General features: G+C 46.9%; 1 protein-coding gene across 3 annotated transcripts in view; it reads left to right on the top strand.

The window, feature by feature from the left end:
* PEAK1 (pseudopodium enriched atypical kinase 1) overlaps positions 1 to 24125 on the top strand; it is a 406475-nt gene that overhangs the window by 364270 nt on the left and 18080 nt on the right. For 2 of the 3 annotated variants that reach the window (XM_081049468.1, XM_081049467.1), the window contains one exon: positions 756 to 7153. The exons of the other annotated variant lie outside the window; for it this stretch is intronic. In XM_081049468.1, the coding sequence (XP_080905594.1) occupies positions 756 to 1919 (1164 nt within the window). In that variant the 3' untranslated portion in view covers positions 1920 to 7153. Of the gene's footprint in view, positions 1 to 755; positions 7154 to 24125 lie in introns of those variants that run through there. 3 annotated transcript variants of the gene reach the window in all.

Genomic DNA, 24125 nt, shown 5'->3' with positions numbered 1-24125 from the left:
ATTGAAATCTCATAGACACAGACAATAGTTTAGTGGTTACCAGAGAGTAAGGGGGGTGGGGGGAGGGAGATGAGGGTAAGGGGGATCAAATATATGGTGATGGAAGGAGAACTGACTCTGGGTGGTGAACACACAATGGGATTTATAGATGATGCAATACAGAATTGTACACCTGAAATCTATGTGATTTCACTAACAATTGTCACCCCAATAAATTTAATTAAAAAAAAAAAGATTAGGAAAACCCACAGTCTGACCAGTCATGTGTCACTGTCCTGACCGGTGATAAAACAAGGAATCTTGGCCTACTTTCTGAGCCATTTATTGAGCTGCTGTGTTAAGTGTTAGCTGTATACCTCCACAGAAAGGAGGTGAAAAGATAATTTTTGTTCTGTTTTCTAGGTGATGTTTAAGCAGGATCGTGGAAAGAGCTTTGATGTTGGATAGACTTAGGTTTGCAAACTGGTGGCTCTAGCTGCATTTTTTTTTTTTTTTTGATTCTTAGATCCCCAGCCTCATCTGAAGGGGTATGTGAGCACTGGGAATCATGACCACAGAGTGCTAGCCTGTGGGTGGCCTGAGAAATGGTGCTGCCGCTGTGCCTGCCGCTCAGCACAGCCTCCCCAGCCCCTGAGATCTCACTGTCGTGCTGTCTGTCCCTAAGCAGGCCTCCCCAGGAACCCCTCCGTTAGACATGAGAAGCCCACTCCTGAAGGTGTGCAACTTCAGCTGTGTTCCATGCTTTCTTCTTTCAGATCTGTAAGAGCAAAGCCAAAGAATCGCAGCGGTACTATCACAGCTTGGCTGTTCGGCAGAGTCTGGCTGTCCATTTTAACATCCAGCAGGACTGTGGTCATTTCCTTGCCGAAGTCCCAAAGCGTCTGCTGCCCTGGGAGGGTCCTGATGCGCAGGAACAGGAGGAGCATGAAAGTCAGGAGAAGGAAGAGGGCGTGAGAGGAGACACTGATGGGGAAAGCGCACAGCCCTGCTCTGCAGCACAGTCACCCCAGGAGGAGAGCCCAGCAGCCCTCGGCAGGACGCAGAGGAGCCATGTTGTGGTCATCACCAGGGAAGTCCCCCGCCTCACCGTGGCTGATTTTGTGCGGGACTCCCTGGCCCAACATGGGAGGAGCCCCGACTTATACGAGAGGCAAGTGTGTCTGCTGCTCTTACAGCTGTGCTCTGGCCTTGAGCACCTGAAGCCCTACCACGTCACTCACTGCGATCTCCGTCTGGAGAACCTACTGCTGGTCCACTACCAGCCCAGGGGTGCTGGCCAGGGCCTCGGGCCTGCAGAGCCCTGCCCTGCCTCCTCTCGCCCCACGAGGCTCATCGTAAGCAACTTCTCTCAGGCCAAGCAGAAGAGCCACCTGCTGGAGACTGACATCCTCCGGGACCAGTCCCGCCTCGCCCCCGAAATCGTCACAGCGACCCAGTACAGGAAGTGTGACGAGTTCCAGACGGGCATCCTTATCTACGAGCTGCTGCACCTGCCCAACCCCTTTGACGAGAGCCCAGAGCTGAAGGAGAAGGAGTACACGCGAGCAGACCTGCCTCGCATCCCACTCCGCTCCCCCTACTCCTGGGGCCTGCAGCAGCTGGCTGGCTGCCTCCTGAACCCCAACCCCTCCGAGAGGATCCTCATCTCCGAGGCCAGAGGCGTCCTGCAGTGTCTCCTCTGGGGCCCCCGGGAAGACCTCTTCCAGACGTTGAGCACTGCCCCCAGCCCAGGGCAGAGGAATGCCCTGCTGCAGAACTGGCTGGACATCAGGCGGACACTGCTCATGATCAAGTTTGCAGAGAAGTCCTTGGACAGGGAAGGTGGGGTCAGCCTTGAGGACTGGCTCTGTGCTCAGTATTTGGCTTTTGCCACTCCAGACTCCCTCAGCTGTGTCGTGAAGATCCTGCAACACCGTTAATGCATCCTGGTCACGGCTTTTCCTTCACTGTCATCGTATTCAAATTACCCACACGCTTCCCCAGCCTCGAAGCCACAGAATTCAAGGAAAGGAGAGTCAGACCGTCCATCCATGTCCACGAACCAAGGAGCCCACTCAGAAAGGTATCCACAGCTCCAAATCAAGTGACCAGCTGAGTGTCTTATCTTTACAGAAACTCAACTGCACAAGCGTCCAGATGCCTTCCACTGGAGCACCTTTCACCCTGATTGTCCCACAAATGCAGATTAAACAAAAAAAGAACATTTTTGAAGGGATTGCTCCTTTGGTATGAACTTAGTGTCCAGTTCCTCCATAATTCTGAATTCCACCTGCCTTTTTAACACCAAGTATTTATTCTCACTAGCAATAGATAGATTTAACCAATTCTTACCATCATCCACTAAGCTCTCACAACAGACTTTCTCCCTCCGTTACCAGGCAGAACTGCCATCCTTAGTGTCAGCCCACTTTGGGTTCCAGGGATGATATTCTCAGTTGCAGCAGATAGTAGAAGGACAAGGAGCCACCCATCCCTTGGTTGCGGACCCCTTTTCCTTTCTGTTATCAATAAGTGGGTGGCTGCATGAGAATGGCCCTAACTGTCCCCTCTGCTGCCACTGCCCAGTTCTCCTTCACCTCCACTCTGTCCCCACTTGCCAATGAAGTTTGACTTTATCGGCCACTGTGGCCTCTTACAGAGCTGACCCATAGGGTATGTATCACCAATGCCTCAGCAGGCTGAACTGCAGTTCAGATCTTATAAATAGCTGCCAGTCTACAGGAGATGACTTTCCTGCATGTGCAATTCTCTAGGAACCACGATGGCAACAGTTTAAAGTACAGTTCTTTGATTTCTGTCAGAGTTGGCAGCCAGGGCTGGTGGTGCCCAGATCACAGTTTTTCCCCAAGCTGTCACTGGCCAGCTTCCTTCTATCAGCGCCCAGTTAACTAGTCTGCCAAGTGTGTCAACAGCGGCCCTGAATGATCTCCTTAGAGGGCATGGCACAGATGGGTATTAGAGTGGCTGGAGGCAGGCAAGGGGGAGGCCACTGACGAGGCTGCTGAGCTTGAGGGAGAGACGCTTCCCACGGCACTGGCAGTGCTCCCCGTGACTCTGAAGTGGCCCTGAGGACAGTTCCCAGGGGATCTGGGATGCTAAACTGAGTGGCTGAGGACTGCTCACCATGTGTGAGGTCTGTGCTCTAGTCCTGTGGGTATATGTGCAATCTTTATGTACTTTTAGCTGTGTATTACAGTGTTTTATGTTGCAACTTCACCTGAAGCAAGGTCCCCAGAAGTCCTCCCCTCTTCCCTTGGCACATATTTGCTCTAAGAGACAAGTGTTCCTTCCACTGGGGTGTGTGAGTATATGCGTGCTTGTTTTGTTCAAAGCTGTGAGTATCTGTTTGTTTACTTCAACATTGAAATCCCAAGAGTCACTCGGACAGTATGAGTGTGTGTCCACGAGTGTGCTCATGTGTGTGCATGTGTGTGCTGGAGGTGGAGGCCAGGCCTCAGAGGAACAACGTGCGGCAGGATCGATAGAATGTTGTCTGCAGCTGGCTGGGGAGGGAGCCCTGGGCCCTCTGTCTACAGCACAGAGGTTCTTAGCCAAGACTGACGGTGCAGTGTGGCTTAATCCGCACATTAGTGGCCTTTGGAAATTTCTAAACTTTTAACATTTTTAACAGCCTTTCATGTGATTCACCTGTACAAAGAGGATCAAGAAAGGAAAAGAATGTATTTTATTGTGCTTTTTCTTTTGTTTTAAAGAGACTGGCCAGCAGTCCAAGACTCCCAAGGGAGAGAGTTGTGTGGGCCACAAAGCGGGTTACCTCCCCTGGCCAGAGTCCAGGGCTCTGCCCCTCGGAATGCCACACAGCAGCCCGCGTCCTCTCTCAGTGTCCCGGGCAGGGCTGCACCTCGCCTGACGGACTGGGGTGTGGCCCCCAGCCAGCCCCGTGCTCACAGCTCCTCGCCTGCTTGTAACTGAAGCGGCACACGCACCCTGACTGGTCGGCCACGCACCCGCGCAGCTCTGCCGCACTCCCCGACGGCGCTGCCTCAGTGTCACTGCGTGCCTCGCCCATGTGAATTTGTTGACTAATGAGGTTTCATATTTAATGAAGAAAGTTCCCTAGTCCCTCTGTTTGTTCTCTAAGTATTGTTTTTCTTTCTTTATTTTTCTTCTGTTTTGACTTGGATCTAGTCTCCTTCATTTTAACTCTAGTACTGTAACCAGATACCCTCTACTACCGTTATCTTACAGCACTGGTAACCAAGCCCCTCTTCTGATATGGTCAGTGCCATTTTTACTTTCAGATTTGTGAAGGGCAAAAGACAAATGCCAACTAGTAGTAGAAGGGCCTCAGGCTTCCCAGAGACAGGGCTAGATTAATATTTCCTGAGTGTTGCTGAAAAATGTGAGGCAGAAAGGGAGAGGGTGTTACAGGTTAGAGCAGAACGGATGAAACAATTGTGTCTAGGCAAGAGGACTACATCACATGGTCCTTAGACTTTTTCCAAAATAATGGAATTCAGTTAATCTCATAGTATCACAAATATATATATATATGTACATGATATGCATATATATGTACATGAATTTTGGATTGTCACTGGTATGGCACTTTAAGTTTTCTCAAGTAACTTTAAGTTACTGTCTTTAATATTGATTGGAAGTTTTTTCTTTTCTATTGAAGTCTGTACTATAGATTCTTCCATATTGAGAATCTGAACAATTAAGCCGCTATTGGAACTTTTCCTTAAGCCACATGAGCAAGAACAATCTCTCTGGCATATCCGGGTGCTGGAGAAATGGGACAATGGCTGGAGTAGCCAAGACTGAGACTGAATATACAGCAGAGTGCCTTGGCAGAGTGACCACCTGGTCTCAGGGGGAAAAGAATCATGTGCTCCACAGCGGCCCAGCGCTGGGAGGGGCCTCTATGCTAGCCTGTGGGGACCCCCTTTCGTATGTGTATGCTGATTGGTGCTCAGAAACCTGTTCACGAGGAGTAACCTCAGGATGGGAAAGAGCACTTGTAGCCTGTGGAGTCCGCAATGGAAGAATGAGGAATGGAGCCCACAACCCCAGGCCGGGTTAGAATTGGAGCCAGGAGTGTGGTAGTGGGTCTTCAGTTTCGCCCTTTGATGAACTGGTTGAGGTATAGAGGGGGGCACAAGAACCCACAGTACTGAACTGGTGACTAAAAGGAAAATGTATTTGTTAGGATTTTAAGAGTCTGAGTAAATTTCAAGGTCAGGTTACGTGAGGGCCAGTTTTGCTTCCAAACTCAGAATAAATTTGTGAACATGGAAAACTAAGCCAAGAGATTTAAACCTCTAGAAATATTAATGATATTCCTGGGAGTAAAACTACCTAAAAGTGTGTTTTAAAGTTTCCAGCATAGAATTTCCATGAAAGATCTTTGGGACCTACTAAATAGGGCATAGAAAGATTGAACTCACCTTCCATAATTTGTATTAAAAATATTTTGGTGCTGGGAAGTAATCTGACACGGTTTTGCTGGTAACCTGCAACTAGGATTTTCCCCTAGATTTTACCAGCAGTGATCTGAAAAAATACAGGCAATCCTGGAAACGGGGGGTGGATTTAGAATACTGCACTATATTCCAAATGATTCTAGATGTATAAATACAGTATGAACATATGTGGGGATGGGGAGAGGAATTTGACTCTCTAGACCAACTCTGACATTTTTTATTCCCCTGACTGATTGCTAAGGATTGAAAATCCTGGATCAGCCTCCTGAGTAAACAGGCTGCCCACGAAAGCAGGTTGTCAGTCTCAGCTCCCGGAAACGCATGCTGTCAGGCCCACCATGCGCAGCTGGCTGGGCGGCACCAGTAGTGGGATTCCGTGGCCCAGAGTGAGGCTGTGGGGAGCTGAAGACCTGCATGACCTAGGCAGAGGTTACACCACAGAAGACAAGCCCTCTGTCCCGGTGCTTCTAAGGTGACGAGGTTGTGGCAGGTGCCATGGGAGGAGTACTCATATACATTCCACATCAACTATTTGGCTAAGAAGACAGTGCATCCTCAAAACATATATATATATGATATATATATATAAACAAGTCCATTTTGTGTTTTAGGGGAAAAAAAGATGATGATGATGACGACGACGATTAAAATCTTAGCAGGTTGTAAAGTTCTCCAGGATTTAAGGAGAACAATCTATTCCCTCTCCCCTTGTCATGACTTCAGCTTGCGAGCATCATGTCCATAGGATACTGAGGGCTGAGGGTTATTGTTTTTTTTAAGAGATGTGGGAGTTTCAGATTTGTTTGAAGAACTCTTGGGAAATTTCTTAACAAAATGTAATCATTTTGATAAATCTTCCCACACAGGTGTTTACACTCATCATCACCATCATTTAATGTTTTAAGTGCCCAGAATGTACAAGGTGCTGTACAGCTGCTAAGCACACCCTTGCAGCTGTTTGAAACTAGAGTATGTTTCTGTATCAGGTGTTTTAGGAGCTGCCCCGCCGTGGGACCCCAGTGCCTGCGCTGCAGACAGCCCCGTCACAGGCTGCCTGCCTCCCTCACCACTATGTTTTCTTTAAGTCAAGAAAGCTTCAGGGAATCAAAAGAGGTCGGAAATTTTTTTAACCTAGCAGAAGTACAGAGTCCTATATTTTGCTACGAATATTATTGTATTATGGAAAATTCATGTTGCCTTTCCAGTGTGTGGAAAGTGCGTGTGTCTGTACTTATGGTAACTTGAATGTTGAACCAGCCCTAGGCTTCAGGGTAGCATTTTCGAAAGATAAACCGCACTGCTTCAGAAAACTTGCTCCAAATACTACTTGGTTATCCCTCCCCTTACCAGGGTTAAAAGGTGTGTGTGTGGACAGGCCCGGGTGGGATTTTCTGTGGATACGCAGGGCATTTTGGTGTGGGATCAGGGCAGAAGTAGATGTTATCCTTCCTGGCGATGTGAACCGTGGCAGTCCTCATTCCCATCTCTCTAATTCCCCGTGGCTCTGCTCACACTTTATAGTTGAAATGTTTCTCTTGCTCATTCCTGAAGCTTCACCTCTGTACCTACATATTTTAGCATTGTAAATCTACCCGTGAAAGGTCCCCTCTGTCACCAGGCGGCACCACCCTTTGGTTTGCTGTGGTACTTTGCTGTGTTCTCCGTGGCATCATGTTACTGTGTAAATAAATTCATTTTAAAATACACGACAAGCAGACAAGCGCTGTCCTTTGGGTGCCGCTCCCGTACGGACATGCAGGGGAGGGTTCGGGTGCAGAGAGGTCCTCCCCCGGACACAGGTCCTCTCAGGTCCTCGTCCACTGCTGACCTGGACGTACTTTCTGTTCATCCCCTCCCTCCTCTGAGAAAGGCAGGCCTGCCCTGGGAAGCGGAGGCCGCCCGCGTTCCCGAGAGCGCAGAGGCTGCAGGTCCGTCGTGTAGGGTTTCCTTCCTACGTGTGAAGCTTTCCTTCCTGTGTGTGCCAGGCTCCAGGAGTTGGCTCTGGCTGACACCCAGAGGAAAGCTCAGAGCTGTGCAGGCTGCGGGAGCAGGGGCAGGCCTTGTTAGAACATCATCTGCTACAGAATCCACGTGCCTTTTGTCTGTTCCTTAAGGGACAGTCACTCACAGGGTCCTTACAAAGGCACACAAGCCAATTAATGTGGACACTTGAGTAACAGAGAGGAGGCCACCTGGCTTAGGCAGAAAGAGTCAACAGTTGGCAGTGGTGGCAGCAGCTGCCACATTATTAAGAGTAGAATGGATAAAAGTGCAAACGTGTCAGCTCTAAATTTAGACCAGGTTTTAGAGCCCTAAGCCCCTTATATTGGATGTTGTCTCCAGCCCTGCGTTTGCTCCTCCCCATTGGCAAGCACTCTGGATTTTGCAGACGTGGTATTTAAGACGTGTTCAAGGAAAGTGATTGCCAGACTCGAGTTTTGTGTTGTTGAGGCAAGACCGACGTTTGTGGGCCTCCGAGCTCTCTGTGTGTTGCCTGAGCCTGGGAGGAAAGGTCACCAGGGGAACCCAAGAGATAGGCCCCGAGGGACACAGGCTCTGGTGCTCGCGGGAGAAGAGCCTGGGAACCTGCCCTTCCTGGTGTGAGCACAGCACCCTGGCTTCTGGGGGAAGGGATCGAAGAAAGGCAGGCCGTCGGGGCTGAGAGGTTACAAGGGCTGAGGTGGGGAACACTGGACTTGGGTTGCTGGCACGCTCTGCTGGCATGAGTGGCCAACCCGAGCCCTGAAGGGGCACAGGCCTGAAGGATGGGACCAGTCCCGGGTCAGACTCCTGGTCAGTCAGACTCCTAGTTAGTCAGACTCCTGGTCAGTCAGACTCCTGGTCAGTCAGACTCCTGGTCAGTCAGACTCCTGGTCAGTCAGACGCCTGGTCAGTCTGACTCCTGGTCAGTCTGACTCCTAGTTAGTCAGACTCCTGGTCAGTCTGACTCCAGAGAAAAACCACGCCTGTTCTTCCAATGGGATCCCCTTGTCTTTTGGTATGACTGGAGAGAAATCATCCTATTTCCCCTCTATCACTTTGTCCAGCGTGGGATCCATTCCTGGGAATTCCATCAGAGGGTCCTTAGCCAGACGACTCTTCTCTGTGACTCTGGCTTGTGCAGAACCTATGGACCCTGACATTTGGATAAGTCCTTTGGCTTCCGCATGACTTCTTTAAACCCAGGCCACAGAAAATGTGGGTCTTCCCTCCCTGAGTGAACTGGTAAGAAGAGCTCGTGCATGCCTGCTGCTCTGAGTGTGTGCCATCTGCTCCAGGAGCTCTACTTGTTCTCCGAGGCCTAGCAAATGCTGCTTCCTTTTAAGTGAGCCAGACTTCATTAGTGTCTTAGGAGCCAAGAGCTGCAGTTGGCAGATCGCAAGTTGTCATTAAGAGCAGCGCAAGGCAATTACAGCTGAAATTTAAATATTGGATTCATGCTGGGTGGGGGGCAGGAGGGAGTCAGTTGCCAAGATCCGATTCTCTCAAATTTGCAAACCTCTGAGTGGAAACAGGCTGCCTGGGCACAACTCTTGACTTTCTGAATATCCCAGATAAGAATCTAGGCACATACTCTGGAAGGCACATGGAAGCAACAAGAAGGTAGAGCGGGGCTGGGAGAGATGCTGGACTCCTGGGGAATCTTTAAGGGGGGTTGGAAGTAGAGGCACTCTGCATCTGTCAAGGGGGCATGGCTCTCAGCTCTCTGCAGGTCAGTCACCTCTACCGCCATCACCCACCAGCCCATACCTGAACAGGAGTCCTGCAAGCAGGGATCGGAGGTCCAAGACCCTGAAAACCTCCAAGCCTGTGGCTCATCTTCCATTCTCCCTCTAAGCCCAAATGCCTTTCCTCCCTGCACCACACTCTATCAGGGACCTGGGGCATGTTTGAAATCACCCCAACCCCTCTGCCACAGCTTTCCAGGCCCCAGGCCCCCGGCCCCACAGATGCCACCTAGTGGTGGGGACGGAACCCCACCTGAAGCACCGGGCTCTGCAGGCCGACCTCCCTCGGGGACTGAGGCTTGGAGCTGCTCAGCTTCTCCCACCTGCCCCTGGTCCTGCTCCAGAAGGTGAGGGCAGCTGGCCTTTTCCCAGCACCTGTGTGCAGCTGGCCTGGGCACCGCACAGGGAGTCCCAACCTCCAGCCAAATGAGTGCTAGCACTAACTGGATGGAGCACACTTCCCCAGTCTCACTCACCTTCACCAAAATCCCACAAAGGGCTCCATTCTGCCCACTTCTCACTCAAGTAATTTGAGCCCGAGTTTGAGCCGAGATCTGTGTGACTTCTAGCCTGCTCTTTCCTCCACCCCAACCTGCCACCTGTGTGTGTCCAGGACACTGGAAGCCCTTTGGGTGCTCAGGAGAGAGCTTCCTGGGGGTAGTGGTGGAGTCTCAAAAGAGACTGCATGTGTTCTTTTCTTCTCAAATGCCATGTGCTGAAGATCCAGTGGTGGGCAAAGCCAGCAGGAGCCCTGTCCCAGGTGTGGTAGGCAGAGAGTACACAGAGGATGCCCCCTGAAAGGGAGCAAGGGGCAAAGGTGCCGGCTCTGTGCCATGTGCCTGGGGGATAGCTTAGTGAAATGGGACCAGGGTCTGGAAACAAACACTTATCTTGCAGACAAAGGCCTGTGGGAAGCTCAGCCTGGGCTCAGGGGTACCGTAGAGCACTACATAGCCTGAAACCCTGACAGATCAGGGCCAGACAGGCCACCTGTGTCCCTCAGCACAACCCTGGGCTAGCCACATCCACTCCTTGTCTCCAGGAAGCCATAAACCTGGATTGAAGGGACCTTGAGCAGATTTCCTAACCTCTGAACTCCACTCATCTGTGGGATGGGGCCTTGTCTGCCACCCCCTTCTAGGCAGGTATCTGGGTGGATGATCGCTGAGGTAACATTTGTGCAAATGTTAAAAAGCAGAGCACACCTGGAAGAAGCTGGGGAAGGGAGAACAGTGTTTGCAGGTTTAGGTGAAACTGGTCATTGTCTGAGCAGAGTAACCTGAAGGAAAGGCTGTTGTCTGCACCCCTGGTTTGGCCCACTCGACCTCCAACTAACTTCAGGCCATTCATTCTGCCTTGCAAAGTTGGCAAGAGTCCTAGCCTGAGCACTTGGAAACGGGGTCCCCTCAGAATGCCTGTGTCCCAGTGAGGCCATCTCATCAGGCCTTAGTCTGAATGAGGCATCAAGGGACCTGCTGGAGGAACCAGGGAAGGGGCAACAACGTTGGATGCATTGGAGAAATGAGGGTGAAGGGGTAGGTTTTCTCTAAAAAACAGCTTAATTTTCTCTTGAACCAGTTTAATTTTATCTTTACAACAATCCTGTCAGGTGCATTCTAGAATTATCCCCATTTTACTGATGAGAAAACAAGCCAGACAGGTTTTGTGTGCCCTATGGTGAAATCAATCCTTTGATTCATGTTCATGCAAATATACACAAAACATATGCATATACCTATAAATATGTACCATACTCTGCAAAACTGCTTTTCTCACTTAACTCACTTAAGAGCTGACATCATGGCCATAGTACTTTTTAAAGGGCAGCTTCTCTCACTAAAAATGATAGTATTATATAACACACACATACATAAATTTATTGTTCTTATTAGTTCTACTTCTCTAGGGACCCAGTCACATATTTGTAGAGGTGGCTAAACAATGAAATAGGAGAAACAAATGCTCCCAAAAACTTTACAAGGATTTGCACAGATAGAGAGATGAGCCATCAGGTTGAGAAGAAAGACCACGTTGTCTTCTCAAATATCTTAATGAAATTTGAATTAAAAATCTCAATGGTCTTTTGTTTGTTTGTTTGACCTTTACAAAATGGTTCTCAGAGTCACTTGGAAGAATGAATAGGTGAAAGAACCCCAGAAATTGTTGAAATTGAGAGGTTATTCAAGCATATGAGAAAGCTGTAATCGGTAAAACAGTGTGATACAGGTATAAGAAAAAAAAAAAGATCAATATAGCAGAATAGGTAACTGTCAACAAGAGTTTGCTGCCACCAATCCAATTCCAACAGGAGTCCCCATCTGGGGTGCCATAAAAAGAGAAACTTTATTCAAGAGAAGGTTTGAAAACTGGGGAAGTGCAGCTTCCAGTGGAAACTGAAAATGTGCTCCCCCGAGGCAAAGGGGAGGCCTGGTTTTATACACAAAGTTCCCACCCCTCTATCTCCATGCAACTGAGGAATCCAAATAGCACTGTCCTGATTGGTCAGAATTGCACATTCTGATTGGTGGTTATGGAGCTGCTTTGATTAGTCAGTAAAGATGTAAATGAGTATATAGCTGTGCAGTTCCAATTGGACAAAGCAGGTCTCACCCCATTGGTCAAAATATGAATGCTTTACAAGGGTGGGCTCTGAGGAAGCACAATGCACAATGCTCTGGGTATGATTGGGGCCCAGTTAACCACAAGGAGACCTTTTTGGCAGGTATAGTCCTTCTTGAGATCAACATAACCTAAAAACAAAACTTAATATCTAGAAAAGTGTCTATAAAAATAGTACAAGACATCATTATATGGAAAGGAAAGAAAGTCTTATCCAATAAAATGTGCTGGTACAATTGGTGAGCTATTTGGAAAGTAATCTGCACACTGTAAACCCAAATATTAATAAATCCAAACAAGATCAAACAAAGAATTACATGCCACAAAGGAAAGAAAAAAGATCAGAAACCCTAAGAACTAAAAAGAAAGTGCTAAGTCAATATCTATCTTATCACTTGTTGATAAAGGACTTTTTAAGTTAAAAAGCAATGGAAAGCACCGGAAAGGGAAAGATCAATAAATTTGAGTACGTAAAGATGATAAACCTTTGTCCACTGAAAACATTAAAAACAAAAATGAAAAGTAAATAACCAGCGAGGAAAGCTATTTCAACAAATACAGCAGACATAGGGTTAAAATCCTTAGTTACAAAGAACTTATACAAGTCATTAAGGATCTAAAATGCCAGTAAGAGAGAGATGAGGAAACAAGTCACAAAATAATCCAAATATTTAAAGTTTCTAGAAAGAAGAGAAATGAAAAACTGAGATGGCTTATCTAAAAACCATTTTAATAGCTTTTTCTGATTATAAAGGTAATGCACATTTATGGCAGAAAATCTGGGAAATAAAATGGCCCCACTAAGTCACTGTCTGGAAATGACCACCACTAACACTTGCTGTATAGCCTGCAAGTATTTCTTTTTCTTTAATTATCATCATACGTTGGCATCCCATTTTCTGCCTATCAAATTAACAAAGAACTTTTTAAAGCTTACACTGAATGCTGGTGACAGTGGCTACAGCTCAGAAAGTGTAGGAGCGATTGAATTGGATGGGAAGGGGCTTAATTCATCCTGTCCTTTTACTGAGGCCACAGCTGAGCGAGGTGTGGGGCAGAGTGTGACCCTAGTAGACAGGGTGGGTGTAGGGATTTCAGATCTCCAAGGTCAGAGCACCGGACTCACCAGGAAGCTTTTCAGAAGGACAGACTCTGGGACCCGACCCAAGTCCAGTGAATCAGCCCCCCCCCCCAGAGCCCCCAGTTACTCTGAGCTAGCCAGTGGCCTCTCTGCCTGAGTCTGGCTGCCCAGGTGTGGGTCCAGGGTCTACCTCCAGGTAACTGTGTGTCCTCAGGCACTCTAAGCCTTGGTTTCAATGGACTGTCCTAGCCATGTGTTTAGCCCATTCCTGGCAACAGTGCATGTTCAAATATTGTTAGTTCGAATGGACAAACTCTGAGTATTTGCTTTCTGTTTTACAACTAAGGACCCATTAAGGGATTTTTGCTCAACAAAGGCACTGTGAATTCAAATACCTACCTTGAGAGAGCCAGAAAACTGCTTGTAGCTTTTAAATGGCTGTTTCTCTAGCTTTCCAAATGTCTCCTGGCTGACTGTCAGAAAGCCCTGCTAACAGTCCTTTCTCTGAACACTTCCTACCTGCCAAGGTGACACAGCACGTCAGGGGCAGAAATGAGCCCATGCCCCCAAATCCGAGCCTGCCCCTTAAATCCCTACTCAATCTTGATCCTTCAATGGAGATATACCAGGCCCAGTAATGAGCTGATGAAAGGGAAGGGGGGGCTGTGGTGGGCAGTGGGCCGTAACATGAAGGCGGCTATGGGTGGCACCTGCAGCTCTGGCAGGACCTGCTTGCTCATTAGAGGGTCACTGTGTCCTCCCTTGACACAGGCTTGGCCCTGAGCCTCACCTGCTCTGTCCTTGCCCCTCCTCCAACCAGCCTGTCAGCTCCCCTCATGACACTGTGCCTTGGCAAAATAAATACTCCAGTCAAATGAACTTTATTTTGGGGAAAGTCATTAAACTACTGTTGTGGAAACATTTTAATTGAATTAGATTGTTTTCTGATTGTAATAAATGTTAATTAATTGAGTAGGCCCGGTGTCCTTGGATATAACTGACTTCTCTTGGTGTAATTAGGTGGAGAATAGGGACTTTTTTTTTTTTTTTTTTTTTTTTTTTTGCCCTATGTCCATGGTTTAAATTTCTCCTTCGTGCTAGTAAAGTGATCAGGCGAATGCAAGGAGCAGATAATTTCTTATATCTGAAATTGAACTGCCTGTTTCATGCATAGAGCCAAGCGGCAGGCCCTGCTGGGCATCACTGGGGCATGACCCAGTTCTCTCATCTTGGCTTCATGAGGACTCTCCATTTTTCTTGGGAAAAGAAAGAAGTTTTAAGTTGCAAGTATTCCTTTGTTTTCTGAGAATACTAGTCAGCAGTGGCTGATTCCTGTTGCACAGTTGACCAGAGAGGTAGCTGGTCTGCAGGCAGCTGAGACCCCTGAACCTAGTGCTGACACCTGGAGCCGGCAGGCAGGCAGTTACAGACACTCAGAAAAGCTAAGGTCCTGACAGCTTCCTTGTTGTAGAGATGTGGAAACTTCAGCCTGAGGGGGAAGGGGCATGCCCAAGGCAACAACGTGGTCCTGGTGCCGTCACATCTACAGCCCCAGGAGCCTTGACTAGTAACAAATTCAGTTTGATTCAACCAAAACTGACATGAACCAGCTCCTGGGTTAGGTGTGAAGGTGGACATAGATCGAGGGCAACATAAAAGGCAATGTGAGGGTCCAGGAGTGTTACTGTGGAGAAGGACAGTCTGGGAAGCCTTCAAGAGGAGGTGTCTCTACACTGGGTTTTGAAGGACAGATAGGAGTTCACCAGGTAGACAAAGTGTGGAGAAGGGCACTCCGGACAGAGGCAACAGTATGTGCGAAGCCAAGTTTGTTCTGGCAAACATAAGAGCCACAGGAGGCTCTCAGAGGAGGACATGTTCAGATTTGTACAATAGAAAAGATCCCTTTGGCTGCTGCTCCTGTAGAGAGGATCCAGAGTGGGAATCTGGAGGTAGAGAGAGCCACGTGAGGGAGGCTGGGAGCGCCCCAGGTCAGCTCATTGCCATGGAGATGGAGCAGGGCCAGATCCCAGGAATATTCAGGAGATAGAATCAACAGTTCCCTGGCTTGGGCAGCTGCCCAGGAGTTCGGGTTTCCCAAGGAGGCCCAGGGAGGGAGCAGGTGAAGAGAAAGGGGAGGTGACACCCTCCGTTTTGGATGAGTTCCTTGGCAAGTGAATTGTTTGTTCTTCCTCTGAATTGCGCTGGCAAGTGATGAGAGTTACATAGCAGCTTCCTTCACCCGGACATCGTCACAGTTGCTTCACCTGTGTGATGCTCTCACTCTCACGACAAGCCTGTGAGGCAGCCCTGATGTTATCCCATGTCACCAATGAGGAACTCCAGGCATGGCGATGGTTAGGGACTTGCCCATGGTCACTAGGCTTAGGCAGTGGGAGAGTGGCAGCTCTCAGGCTGAGCCAGGGCTCCGACCCACCCCAATTATATGTGCACTCCACAGTCAGATGGCACTTAATTGACTCTTTACCAAAATTATCCACTGTAACAGGCAACAAGAGTCTAGGTTTTTCTTTGAGAAATGAAAAGATCTTCGTAGCACCAAACAGCCTTCCCCAACGGCACAGGGCCCCTGACCTCGGCATCTCGTTCCCGCCTGCACCAGTGCCAGGCCCCTCCTGCTTGGTGGGAGGAGGTAAGGAGTCCAGGCCCCACAGTGTGGCTACAAGGCCTGTGCTCCAGCACACCTCCGCCCTGTGTGTCCCTGGTAAGTCCCTGTCCTCGCCGAGCCTCAGCACCTGACAGACTGAGCGTCAGCCCCTCTCAGCTGCCCGCAGTCCCTAAGGTTCTGGCACACTGTTCTTGATGGCTGCTATGATTAAGGATGGCCTGGCCTTCTCCTGGCTCTCTCCAAGCTGAGGTGGTCTGAGGACAGAGGGCCACCGTGGGAAAATGTCCTCACAGAGGCAGCCAGTAACTCCTGAAACTGGGCCCCAGGCCGGCCCCGGGGAGTCCAGCTCAACTAAGGGAGCCTCTTTCTCTAGTAGGCCCCGCCCTCCACAAACCCCTGGGCAGCTTGTTCGCCAGCAGCCTCAGCAGCACACCCCTCCCCATTTACACACTCGAGAACCTCTACCTGTGAGGACTCTGTTCACCCTTCCAGGCCTCAATCTGTCCACTTCCTCACCAACCCCATGGAGCATCTCCTCACCAACCCCTGCCCCTGGGCATTTGGATGCCGACAAACTCCCAGGGCAGACCCACAGCTCCAAAGAGTACCCAAGGCCCGTCAGAGACATCCCCATGGCAGCTCCAGGTTGTAGATGGATGCAGATAGTGAATTTGCTGCATGAAATTCTACCTGCCCTCCCATCTCTTTCTCCCTCTTCTCTCCCTTTTCTCTTCCTCTCTATCTCTCTCTCTCTCTCTCTCACACACACACACACACACACACACACTCACACATACACACGCGCTGTCCAGGCCACCTCCTCACTTTGTGGCCACACTGGCCCTCCCTCTAGCTATGCCCCGTCTGACTCTGGGGCTTGTCCCCACTCTGCCCTGCTCCCCACTAGGCTATTCCAGAGGTGTACCTGGCTCCTGGTAAGCGTTCCTACCCCACTTTGCTCACTGGGACATACCCTGACTTTGGGGCAGAGGCTGGCACTAGGCAAGATGCCACTATATACCTCAGTGGCCTTGTCCCTGGAAAAATAAGAGGAACATGTCTTGGGAGCTGCTCATTTACTGGCTCCATTTTCCGTAAAATCCAGGGAAAAAGCAAACATAGGTCCTTCCCAAAGAGGCCGGGGAAGTGGGCCTGGAAAGCAAAATCGAGCAGCTTTCACCTGTCTCTCCCCACTTGCTAGAGAGCAAAGCAGCAGGGTCAACTGCTTCCAATTGATGGGTTTCCTGTCACACCTTCTCCTGCAAAATAGACCAACTGTTGATGCCAGATTAATGGCCACAATTAAAAGCACAGTGCCCTGACTGTAGCCACTGTCCTCCTACACCTGAGTCTGGAGGCTGAACTCTAAGCCTGGGAATGGACAATTTGTAATGAAATCAGACAGGCCTCTTAACTGCCGATGGTATCAGGGGAGATGTAGACTTATTTCCTAATCTGCCACCAAGCATCTGTCAGCCCCACCACACAGCAATGGCGTTCTGGTGTGCAACAAGGTCCTTTCATGGGACAAACTGTCACCTGCCTTCCTGACAGCCCGCTGCCCACCTTCTCCAGCCCCTTTTTCAGCCCCTTCCCCTTGCTTGGTTCAGGCTGCACAGATTCTCTCTCTCTCTCTCTCTCTCTCTCTCTCTCTCTCTCTCTCTCTCTCTCTCTCACACACACACACACACACACACACACACACACACTCACATACACATCATTCATATATTACCTGTTCTGCACCGTTTACATAGAAAAAAGGAAAAAAGAATGTCTCTTTAGCAGTATTGGAATACATCAAAGGGTACCATTGCAGAGTAATTATCTGAGGGATTTCTAGAAGCTATGTAGCAGATGAGAATAAGCAAAATGAGAAATTCATGGGTATTGCACAGCCTGTGACCCACCCAGACATTCTGGAGGCCAATTTCCCCACCAAAGCCCAGGGATCCCCCAACTCTGGGCAGCAGGGCTGGGCAACAGGGCCCTTCGGAAGAGGCCTCCGGAGCTGCAGCCAGCCTGGCCTCTGTGCCTGGGCTTTCATGGGTTATGACTTTGCTGAGTCAGTGAGGGGTCTGGAAGGCCTGTGCAGGACAGAAGGAAAGTGTGAGGGGGTCTGGACCCAGCAGCGGCCGCTCCTCTATTGCTCTTGGCTATTACAGCCCAGTCCCTCATGGGGACCCCGAGCTGTGGGAGAAGCTGGGTGGGGAGCCAGTGCCATGGCTGCCCCCAGCCCGCCCCCAACCCCAGGCTCTCATGCAGAGAGTAGTCTGAGGGGCACAAGAACTCCGGTGGCTGCTGCCTCCAACTGGCCACCTGTTCCCAGTTCATGCACTTGGAACGGGACACTTCCGGCCTACACTGCTCCAAAAGGCTCAGATTAAGTCGGGAAATCCTATGTGCTACATCCCCATCTTGACATTCATAACATTAAAGGTCTGAGAAGTCTTGCAGTATCTGTTATTGTATGACTTGTGTCAGGTGAGGTGTCACACAGAGTCTCTGGTCCCACTCCCCACATAAGAACGCAGGACATGGTGAGGCCAAAAAGGAACACCCACGGAGCCATAGGTAGGGGAGTCACACCACTGTATTCTCTCTGGAGGCTGGGTTGTAGACACAGGAAGCAGGAGTCACACGTTCTGCAATCCACACTCTGCCCTGCTAGCAGCAATCCGAGCTTGAAGGCTCAGCCACTATCTTCTTGCTAGCCCCCATTTTCTGCTAGCGTAGCCACAGCAACTATATTAGTGGCCAATGGCTCACTGGTTACAGCTGACGGCCAACAAGCCACAGCTGATGGCCATTTACTACCCGAGCCAGCACCTTTCCACGTGAGGCCGAGAGTCTGGACACTGCACTCCTGGCTCTGTCCCCACAATTTGTATTCAGTACAGTTACAGATCTTAAGTGTGCAGGGCAATGAATTTTGACACACAAGAGATCACACTCACATAATCCAAAGTCCTATCAAGATTGAGAATGTTTTCATCCCCCCAGACAGCTCCCTCACGTCCCTACCCCATCACCCTGTCCCACTTTGTGACTTCTATAACAATAGATTAGAATAATTTAGAACAATCGCCTGTTCTAAAGCTTCATGTAAATGATTTTTATACAATATGTGCTCTTTTGTGTCTGGCTTCTTTCACTCAGCATAATATCTGCAAAATTTATTCATGTTGTTGCATGTATCAGTAGTTCATTATTTTTAATTGTTTAGGAGCATTCCATTGTAAGAATATATTTATTACAGTTTATTTATTTTCCTTCTGGTAACTATTTAGGGTTTTCCAGTTTTTGCTTCAACAGACCTGCTATGAATACTTCTGTACAAGACTTGTGAACATATTTAGCATTTTTCATGGGTATTTACACCTAGCAACGGAATGTGCTGGTGTGTACATGCTGCCAAACTGTTTTCTAAAGTTCCAGTTTATATTTGCTATCCCCCGCCCCCGTTCCCGAAATGTATAAGAATTTCTGTTGCTCCACATCTTCACCATTATTTGGTGTTTCTGCTGTAACTTTTAAGATCATTTCCCACACTTATTAAAACGCTGAACTTTTCACCTTATAATCCTTTTAAATAGCCCATGGAAATAGTGTGCTGTAGAATTCATTTTGGTGAGTGAGGATCTAGACCTTCATTTTAATAGAAGAAATCAACACACTAGCTACACAAATATAAGGAGAAAGAGAAGCTCAAAAGAGGAGATGATGATGAGAAATCCGAAGAAAAAGCCTGCAGTGAGCTCAGCAAATAACTTTGTAAAAATTCTGAGCCTCATTTTCTGAGAGATTCAAGAGAATGCAGCAGAGATGACACCAGAGCAGGCTACCATGAAAGAGAAAAAGAATTCGGAAATTACAAACATGACTGCCAACATGAAAGTCACTTTAGAGCATCCAAAAGGAGAATGCTGAAAATGCAAAAAGGGACAAGGAGAAGACAAAGAGTTCAAGAAAGTTAGAAGAAAACATTCTCAAAAGAAGGGGACCATTGAATTCACAGCTTTGAAAAGCCTACTACATCCAGGGGAAACTTGATAAAGAACAATCAGGACCGGCTTTTGGCCTTGGCAGATAAACAGACTAATTAAAGGAATAAAATCAAGACCTCAGAAATGGACAGAAATAATATCAGAATTACGTTTAAGATAAAGGTAGTGTTTTTAAATTAGAAGGGGAAAACTATCATTCATTTTTTGGTATAACTGACAATGTATCTAGAAAAAAGATGGCTTTCCATGTTACTTCTTATTCTAAAACAAACTCCAGATAGACTTTCATTGTAAAAATGAAATTATAAAAACAATAGAGAAGAAAATATGCATATTAGTTATGGTACAATAATAAGTAAACTCCAAAAATATCAGTGGCTTAGCACAATAGTTTATTTTTTGCTCATATGGGGTCCAGTTGGAGCATGTAGAATGAGGTGGGGATCTTGCTGCCCACCATCTTCCAAAGACCCAGGATGAAAGAAGCTCTGTCATCTTCAACAAGTGATCACTGAGGTTACCTTGAGTTTTGACAGACAACGAGAGTGAGAGACTCGTGCATGAGAAAGCACACATATCCAAAACAACAAAGACAAGTGGGAATAATCTTTGAAATTATAAGAGGTTTAAATTTTAAAAATTATAAGAGATTTCTCTGCATAATTCCATGTAAGTAAATTTTTAAAATCTAGTTGCAATTGTGATTTTGTAGGAATATATTATTTATCAAAACTGACCCCAGAAGAGATAGAAAGTCTAAACAGATAAATCTTAAAGAAATGAGAAAGTTGTTAAAGAGCCACTCCTTAAAACCAATTTCAGAAGGGAATTCCACAAAGCTGAAAGAACAGATATTCTCAATGCTCATTACTCCAGGGAATAGAAAACAATCAGGACATGAAGAGACAAAATGTGGACGCTCAGGTTGCCCAGTAACAAGCTGATTGCTCCCCTAAGGTGACCCTTACCAAAGAGGGCAAAGGTCAGTGTTCCACAAGGCCCGCAGGTGCTAGACGGTAGTGTGCCTAGACAGCTCTCTGAGAGGCTGGTATCCAAACTTAGATTGGCCCCGTGGACAACTCAGTTATGAAAATCACTTTTCCTGAGCCAGTTTGAGGTGGGTACCTATTCTTACAACTGGAAAACCTGGTCAATCTGTCTCTTCCAACAGACTTGTCTTATTCAGTGAATAAATCATATCTTATTTAATTCTTAATATGACTAGAAAATGATATGTTTAATTTAAAGATAAGCATTAATACTATGGACATGGGATATGGAACTTAAAAAACCCGTAGAAGAAAACAAGGTACAAACAATACTCTGTCAACCCAACAATTAAGAAAAGGGAAAAAATACTGAGAAAGAATAATAAATAGAAAACATGAAATAAAATGGTGGGAAGACCAAATATTTCATTGTTACAGTATCATTATGACTTAGTTACATATCATTATTAAAGATAAAGACCATAATATTAGGCCTGCACACATATCCTGGTACACGCCCACACACACATATCCAGTTATATATCAATTATAAAATACTCAATACAAAATAACAACGATTAACCTTAAAGGTCTGGGAAAGATGTCCCAGGCAAATGTTGACCAAAAAACAAAGCCATGTAGGATGTAGTCATATCAAAGTAGAATTCAAGACATGATGCATTAAACAGGTAAAGAGCATAATGTTTTTTAAATAAAAGATGCAAAATAGAAAGGGATTTTAACCAAACCATAATCATGGTGGAGAATTCATTATAACCCAGAATCAAATTGAGTAGAGGAAAGAGAAGGTTTGAATATCAAATTTAAAAGCATCATGTGTAGCCCAAATGCAAACTGTTTTCTTTTCAAATCCTCATGGAACAATAACAAAAACTGACCATGTACCATGCCGCAAAGATCTCAGTAAATATAGAAATAAACAACAAAAAGATAATGCTTTCATGTCAAGTCTAAGCACTTAGAAATTTTCAAACATTCTTCTAAATGGCTGAAGTTGAATTGAAAAATAAAAATTATAATTACAAAATGTCTGAAATTATTAACAATGAGAATATTTTATATTAAAACCTAAATAATCTGACTGAAAATTTCCTCAGAGCAATGGTCATAGTCTTAAACTCTTTTGTGTAAAGTCAATAACTCATTTATTCAATTCACAGATATTTTCAGAGTGCCAATTATAGGTCAGCACTACTCTCAGTGCTGGGGATAGAGCAGTGACCAAAAGAGCGAAAGTTTCTCTTTGTGGAACTTATGAGGTCTGCCAATTAAGTTCATAAATTTGTTGCAATAATGTTACTCACCTTATTTTATATCAGTGAGGATTATTCATTATGAATTTGTAGCAACTGGACAGTTAACCAAGTTTACTCTTTGGAAGTGCTGAAAAGGCTGCGTGAAAAAGTTAGATGACCTGCACTTTTTGCCAACAATTCATGGCTCTTGCATCACGACAATGCACCAGCTCACACTCTTCACTCTGTGAGGGAGTTTTTAGCCAGTAAACAAATAACTGTATTGGAACACCCTCCCCACTCACCTAATCTGGCCCCCAATGACTTATTTCTTTACCCGAAGATAAAGGAAATATTAAAAGGAAGACATTTTGATGACATTCAAGACATCAAGGGTAATATGATGACAACTCTGATGGCTATTCCAGAAAAAGTTCCAAAATTGCTCTGAAGGGTGAACTAGATGCTGGCGTCAGTACATAGCTTCCTAAGAGGAGTACTCTGAAGGTGACTGTAGTGATATTCAGCAATGAGGTATGTAGCATTTTTTCCTAGGATGAGTTTGCTAACTTAATTGTCAGACCTCGTATGTAATACAGAAAGATGGAAAGAGACTCTTGCAAGACTGGCATACAGAAATCGAATGCATAAAATAAACACTGGACTTATAATTACAAGAACAGATGCAGGAAGGCTGGGGCACTAACTGTCCTGGGAGGCACTGTGTGTGTTCACTTGAGCACACTGTCTCCCAAACACATCTCATATACTGTGGTTCTGCCATCCCCTCACTCTCCATCCCAATCTACATGTATAATTTTGTGGGGTGCTCCCTACAGCCAGTTGACAGGGGAGGAAAGGAATTGAGCAGGGTTTACACACAACTGGTCCACTGGAAGTGATCTGCCTTGCTGCTTTTGTCCCCCAAAAGATGGCAGGGAAGAGAAATCCTCTCCAGGGCAGAAGCTAGGACATTGCATCTTGTTGATCACTTTCCCTGATGGCAAAATGGCTTGAGATATAGACCTACATTGGTTCATGGGAGGTAGTTAATGGTCTGGTTTGAGGATCAACGGCTTGGAAAGAACAAGGTTGGAGATTGGTGACAAGGTAGTGTGGGGAAGAGAATATGGTTGAATCTGTCAGAACTAACCTAGAGACAGAGACTGCTTGTGTCCCAAGGGGATGCTCTCCAAAATGTCCCCACTGTGGAGGAAGTTCTCAAAAAACAGGTAGACAAGATGTTCCATCCAGTGGATGAGTAGATATCTATCACCTTCCTTCCTCAGCTGCTTCTGGGCCCACTCAGGAATTAAGTGGTTTTGGAAGCAGGAACAGAAGTCACCTCTCCAAGTAAGGACTTACCAGCCACTCCAAAGCAGAAGCAGCCAGCCACTGGTGAGGGTCTGATTTCCAGCAAACGAGACCAGTTCTTCAAATCTGATGTCATAGAGGGGAGAGGACCAGTCAACTATTTGATAGCAAGTTAGTTATGCTGGACTCCTTCCATCATAGAGGGGCAGTGATTTGTCCTCATTGGAATAAATATTTACATTAGAGTTGAATATACATTTTCTCTCCTTCATGCTTCAATTGGTACCACCGTCAGTGGACTTAATAAATGCCATCAGAGCAACCCACACCACACTGTTTCTGGATGGGGAACTCATTTCACAAAGAAGTGAACAAAGGGCCAGTGGTCACGGGACTTACTGGTCTTACCACACACAGGACAGCTGACCTGACAGGAGGACAGAACTGACTCTTGAGGACTGGTTACGGCATCCTGGTAAACAACACTGTGTGAGTTTGGAAAACTGCCCTCCAGGATGTGGACACCGCTCAGCCAGCAACCAACTCATAGTGACCAATTTTCACGATCTTGGCACCAAGGCATAGATATGGAATGGTGCTTGTCGTTACTTAGAAAATTTGCTTTTCACTCCCACAACTCTACACCTGCTGGTTTAGAGATTTTGATATCCAAGGGAGGAAAGCTTCTGTCTGGGGATCATAATGGTTCCACTGAATAAATGCTAACACTGCTAACCAGCCATCACAGGCTTTCCATGCCACTGAATAAACAGGCCCAAAAGGAGGTCTGAATGGTATGAGCTGGAATAATTGATTTAGATCTGTGCTTTCCAGTATTGTAGCCACCAGCCACTTGTAGCTATTATAGGTAAATTAAACAAAATGAGAAATTCAGTTCCTCGGCCACACTAGCCACATTTCAAGTGATCTGTGTCCACGTATGGCTACCAGCTACCAAGTCAGGCAGTGCAGGTGTGGAACATTTCCACCATTGCAGAAAGTTCTACTGGACAGTGTCGACTTAGACTAGCAAAGGGTAATGGGAGGTCAGTGCAATG

Source organism: Rhinolophus hipposideros, assembly GCF_964194185.1.
Source record: "Rhinolophus hipposideros genome assembly, chromosome: 5".
NCBI classification, from domain to species: domain Eukaryota; kingdom Metazoa; phylum Chordata; class Mammalia; order Chiroptera; family Rhinolophidae; genus Rhinolophus; species Rhinolophus hipposideros.
Note: the sequence above shows the minus strand (reverse complement) of the source record. Positions and strands in the feature narration are given on the sequence as shown.